Raw genomic sequence first — 5481 nt, 5'->3', positions numbered from 1 at the left:
ACATGATTTGTCAAACATCTTTTCAACTTCACGAGTTCACGGTAAAAGTGTTAACGGGTAAAATGATGTGGGGGTATTTGGGAGAATTCCTTGTCTCTCTTACAGCTGGAACACATAATAAGTGGGCACAAATGAGAAATGATTCTTACACTCATTTCTCACAACAGTCCCACAACAAGCTGATGTGGCTGGTAATATTTTATTATTTTTTTACAAAAAGAAAAGAAAACAAAACAAAAAATAATAATAAAATATTAAGAAAATGTTAGATTTACAACACCAATACAACAACTGCACAACAACCCCTCACATGAGGGTGATGTGAGGGGTTGTTGTGCAGTTGTTGTGATTGTGTAGTGTAAGAATCAAATCTCAAAATATTACTAGCTACGTCAGCTTGTTATAGGGCTGTTGTGAGAAATGAGTGTAGGGATCATTTCTCGGCACAAATTACCCACGTCAACAACTGTTATTGCACATGCGCCACGTGGAAACTGAGTCAACATGTTCAAACACCTGAGCATCGTCTATTAAGAGTCCAGGAAAAATGAAGTGTTCAGCAAGGCAAGAACCCAGACTTCTCCGGGGTCTATCAAAAGCTGGAAGAAGCGACCTCGTGTTGGTGATCAGCAAGCGAGCGTAGAGGTGAAGGAGCCAACTGGGTCAGAGAAAAGAGGACGAGACCCAGCCGGGGAATTGATTTTTTTTTTTTGTGAGAGAGATAGTGAACAGTTTTTTCTTTTGGTATTAATGTGTTGTTATTGAGCCCGTAATTATTGATTTTTCTACGGAAGTTTAGGAGTCTTCAAGTAGAGATAACAAACTTTTTTTTTTTTTTTTTAAAAATAAAATCAGGATGGCGCCTTATTCTTTCTTTTGCCTAGGCCTTATTTTATTTTATTTTTATTTTTTTCACAAACCTATTTTATGGGGCCTTTTTCCACTTGGGGGCTTAAGCAGTCGTCTAAATCGCCTAGTGAAAGAGCCGGCCCTGGATCGATTCACCATGTATGATAACTAAGAGATTGAACATGGTCGTAGTCGTAATAATGAATGATCCTCCTTTTTTGTTTTAAGGCGGCCCTTCTCAGGAGTGTGGAGCGTTTTATGCCACTAAGATAATTATATGTAAGACATATAAATAATAATTTCTATTTATGTAAGGGAATTTTTTTTTTTTTGAAATTATATTTAGATGGTAAAGAAAATGAAAAAAAAAAGTTAAATTAAAAAAAAACAAAAAGAGAAGAGGTGGTTTCAAAACTACCCTCAACCGCTATTTGGCGGTGGCTTGGCCATCCCCAACTGCTCAAGGGTGGTTGAGCCACCCTTGGGTTTGGTTTAGTTTTTTTATTGGGGTAATTACATTTTTCCCTCATGAACTACCAACTCGACCAAAATAAAGCATTCAACTACCAAAGACAACAATTTTCCCCCCTTCCGTCAGTCAAAGGGGTTAAAAACAAACGGTCAACGGGTCATGTGTCGTTTTATATGGGGGCATGTTGGAAGATGATAGTAGTTCATGGGGGAAAAGAGGAAGATGGTGGTAGTTCATAGGGGGAAAAAAGGAAGAAAATGAGGGTAAAACGGCGTGTGACTGACGGAAGGGGGGAAAATGGTTATCTTTGGTAGTTGAATGCTCTATTTTATTCGAGTTGGTAGTTCATGGGGGGAAAAGGTAATTACCCCTTTTTTATTTTTATTTTTTTAAGTTGGGTTGAAAATTTTTTTTCCGAAATCTACCGACGGTCGTTGTTCACTCCACCACCATCTGCTTCCCCACGCGTGGCATAAACGCTCTAGATAGCTCTCTGCTCTCATCGGCGCGTGGATGCCATGGTTGCTCTCTCTACTTTTCACCTCGACAACCACCAGTGTTTCTAGGCTTTGCTGGCAAATCTGGCTGTTGAGAGGCCTCCCCTTGGCGGCACGTGTTACCCACTCGCCGTCAGGAAAGGCTCCCACTCTGCCATCTTCTGCTGGATCTCTGCTGTTGTGTTTGTTTTTGTTTTATTGTATTTCTGGACTTATTTGTTGTATTCTCCTCCCCATGTTCACCCTTGTAATGGTGTTTGGATCTTTGTGACAAAATACACTTTTCAAATCACCTTCAGTGGTGACCCCGACTTTGTGGCATCCGTGTCTCAAGCTAATGGGCCAACATCTCCAGAAGTATTGCCCTCGCATACTTTCGTTCTTAGTTTTTTAGAGTTGCACAACCCTTATTGTGTTTTTTTTTATCTTGTTGTAATTTGTTTATCATGTATCTATATCTAAAGTTTCAAAATAACCCTTCTTTTTTTTTTTTTTTTTTTTTTTCTTTTTATCTTTTAATTTATAAAATTTTTCAAAGATTTAAGCATTAGTATTTTTACAAATTCTGTTGATCAACACCTAAATTTTTGCAAATTTTTTTTTTCCTTAAAAAAAGAGAGGGTATTTTGATACGATTTAATGAAAAATTATAACGGACGGTTGAAATTGAAAACAAAAAATAGATACCATAAATTGATACTTTTTAAAGTTTGAGTACTTAATTGCAAAATTAATAAAAAAATTAAGAGTTATAAGTGAAGTTTTCTAAAAAATAAAAGAAAATAGTTAAAAATAAAACACCACCCAAACAATTTTATTACGAGTTCATGATGAAAAACAAGCTGAGGATAGAACAATGGAAAAAACAACAAAATTAAACATTACACGTCGACTTCCACACTTTTGTACAAGCGTGACGGCAGCCTTGGATTGGCCACGGCTTGTAACGGGGTCCGCATGTAAGTAACCAATCCAGGATTTTCTGACATGTCAATCTCCTCTAGCTTGACCCCTTCAGGTGGTGCCCAAACAAAATGGTGCAATAGGTGACCAAGCATGGACGTGACCAAATTGATAGCAAGTTGGGCACCAGGGCACACTCGCCGCCCCGCACCAAAGGGCAGTAACCGAAAATCATGGCCCTTCATGTCAACGTCCTCCTCAAGGAACCGCTCAGGGCGGAACTCGAGCGGGTTCTTCCACACTGCCGGATCGCGTGCTATGGCCCATACATTGACGTGAACACTTGTTCCCTTAGGAATGTCATATCCACCAATCTTGACATTGGCATTGGCTCGGTGGGGGAGCATCAATGGGGTTGGAGGGTGCAACCTTAGCGCCTCTTTGACTACACATTGTAGGTAGGGCAGGGAACTAAAATCGGCTTCTGTCATTACTCGTTCGAATCCGATAACACGGTCTAGCTCCTCTTGAGCCTTGTGTTGCACCCTTGGGTTTTTAATTAGCTCGGCCATAGCCCATTCTACTGAGATTGCGGTGGTGTCTGTGCCTGCAGTGATCATGTCCTGCACAATTCATGGGTTACAATGTTCATTGGCCTACACACTACTTCAAGCTGAAATTAAGAACTACTTCCTAACTGTTTTCAAGCATTTTTTTTCTTTTTTTTGAGAAATTTCACTTACAACCCAAAATTATTAGCGACTTTGAGATTATATCTTCGAATTTTCGCAAAAATGGGTATCCCCAAAAATTTCCTGTTTTAATTTCAATACTCCTATTTTTATTTTTATTTTTTTTTTCATCCACATGGTTGTGGGTCACTAGACCCACGGCTAATACGTAGTAGGGTCACCGGATCCATGGCCAAACATGGTTGTCTGTCACAAGACCCTTATGATATTTATTTTTTTCAACAGAAAATTTTGGGCATTTTAACAAAAAATAGGTGAAATCAAAAGAGAAATTCTTGAGATACCAACATTGGAAAAATAAAAGTTCGAGGTTATGATTTCAAAAACGCTGATAATTCATGTGTGTAAATGAAGTTTTCCTTATTTTTTATTTTTAACAGAAATTTTCAAAAATTCAGTCTCTAAAAACGACATGAATTAATCTTAACTTCTTAGCCTGTGATAAGCACATGTTTTTTTAATAGTATTTACTCCAAAAATACTTTTTTAATAGCTTAAAAAATACGCCCCTCCCTTTTAAAGACCCGCTAGCTAGAAACCAGTTTAATTATATGAAATTTGTGTATCTTTTTTTGTTTTACTTACCCAAAGGAGGCCAATGACGGTGTCGTCGCTAAGGTCGTATTTGTCCTGCAAAGTAAACAAGGCATCAACAAAATGCTGCTTGGCACTGCCACTCTTGTTTCGTGCCTGGGTGTGCTCTTCCATGATAGTTTTAGTGAGTCTGTCCCTCCTTTCCCCATGCTTGGCGAATGCCTCTTCCTGCCGTGGAAACATCCATCGAACCCATGGGATGTGGTCTGCAATGGGAAGTGATCCACCAATCTTCACTCCATTCGTCACGATTCCCTTGAATTCTAACCCTTGCTCGTCCATCACCCCCTCTGAGTTCATGAACCGCTTTCCGAATGTCAGTCTTGTAATGTTGTTGAATGCCACTGCTCCCAAGTATTCCTTCACCAACAATCTTTTACCGCAATTATCTGTACGTACGTACGTGGAAGTCAAACAGCTTTCGATCAATTAACTTTTGTTAATCAAGTTATATATTGTGAGAATTATAAAATTAAAAAATTAAAAAATAGAAGAAAAATTAAAAAACGGGAAGAAAAGAAAAGAAAAAAAAAAGGCGTACCGGGATGAGCGCAGTCATTGAAAATGGATTCAACCATGGTTCTAACCTCATCTTCCCTAATGGGTCTAAGAGCTTCCAGCCGTTTTGGGGAGAATAGCTCAAGGGTGCAAACCTTCCTGACCTTCACATAGTGAGGTCCATAATCCGCCCATATAAGGTCCTTCCCATCCCTGCTAAACCTAGCAGACGACCTATTTCTGTACCTATCAGCCAGTTGCTGGTCATTTTCCTTAAGCACTTCCTTAGCGAGCTCCGAGTTCGACACGATCACGTTCAACATGGAGCCGAACCACACCGATATGACAGGGCCGTAGGCCTGTGCCCACTCGGCAAAGCACCGGAACCTCACCGGCTTTACGTCGTAGAGATTGCCGACGATCGGCCACGGGCGAGGCCCTGGTGGGAGCTTGAATCTTAGCCGTTGGTAGAGCTTGTATGCAAGGAGGAGAATGATAAGTGCGACGGGTATTAAAGGGAGGGCCATAGGAGAAGAACTGGCTTGTTTCTTAGGCTTAGAGCAAAAAAAATGGTTGGAGAAAGGTTTATATAAAGGCCTTTGATATTGGACATTCACATGCTACCAGTTAAATTAAAGCATGAAGCATGCAAATTCTTTTTAAACATGAATTAATTATGAAACTAAAAATGATAAAAAGTTGCAGGTGTATGTATGTGCAATCTCTTATGAATTGCATCACATGCCATTTTATTCTTCTTGAGATGGGTTTGCATTTCTTGCCATTTTGCTGCATGCCAACAGAGTACTACTGACAATGAAATGCTTGTGGACCACTTGTTATGCGTGAGACGTGGAAAGATGAGGATTAGTTGCTGTTGATAAGGTGAAAATCGGTAATAGATAATGTAAGATAT

General features: G+C 39.5%; 1 protein-coding gene across 1 annotated transcript; it reads right to left on the bottom strand.

The window, feature by feature from the left end:
* Positions 1-2604: 2604 nt before the first annotated feature.
* Positions 2605-5246, bottom strand: LOC133873575 (cytochrome P450 98A2-like). The gene is made up of 3 exons (XM_062311305.1): positions 4609-5246; positions 4059-4456; positions 2605-3344 (listed from the first exon to the last, which is right to left on the bottom strand). The coding sequence occupies exons 1-3, from the start codon at positions 5090-5092 to the stop codon at positions 2700-2702; spliced, it is 1527 nt and encodes a 508-aa protein (XP_062167289.1). The 5' UTR covers positions 5093-5246; the 3' UTR covers positions 2605-2699.
* Between the last annotated feature and the right edge of the window lie 235 nt (positions 5247-5481).

The sequence above is a fragment of the Alnus glutinosa genome, chromosome 7 (genome assembly GCF_958979055.1).
Source record: "Alnus glutinosa chromosome 7, dhAlnGlut1.1, whole genome shotgun sequence".
NCBI classification, from domain to species: domain Eukaryota; kingdom Viridiplantae; phylum Streptophyta; class Magnoliopsida; order Fagales; family Betulaceae; genus Alnus; species Alnus glutinosa.
This window is presented reverse-complemented; position numbering and strand designations above follow the sequence as displayed.

Bases quoted from the DNA above. Each gene is read 5' to 3' on its own strand.
- LOC133873575 (XM_062311305.1), bottom strand. From the start codon at position 5,092: ATGGCCCTCCCTTTAATACCCGTCGCACTTATCATTCTCCTCCTTGCA. The intron at 4,457-4,608 runs GTACGCCTTTTT...ACGTACGTACAG, and splicing joins CAATGACTGCGCTCATCCCG to ATAATTGCGGTAAAAGATTG. The intron at 3,345-4,058 runs GTAAGTAAAACA...TGAATTGTGCAG, and splicing joins CCGTCATTGGCCTCCTTTGG to GACATGATCACTGCAGGCAC.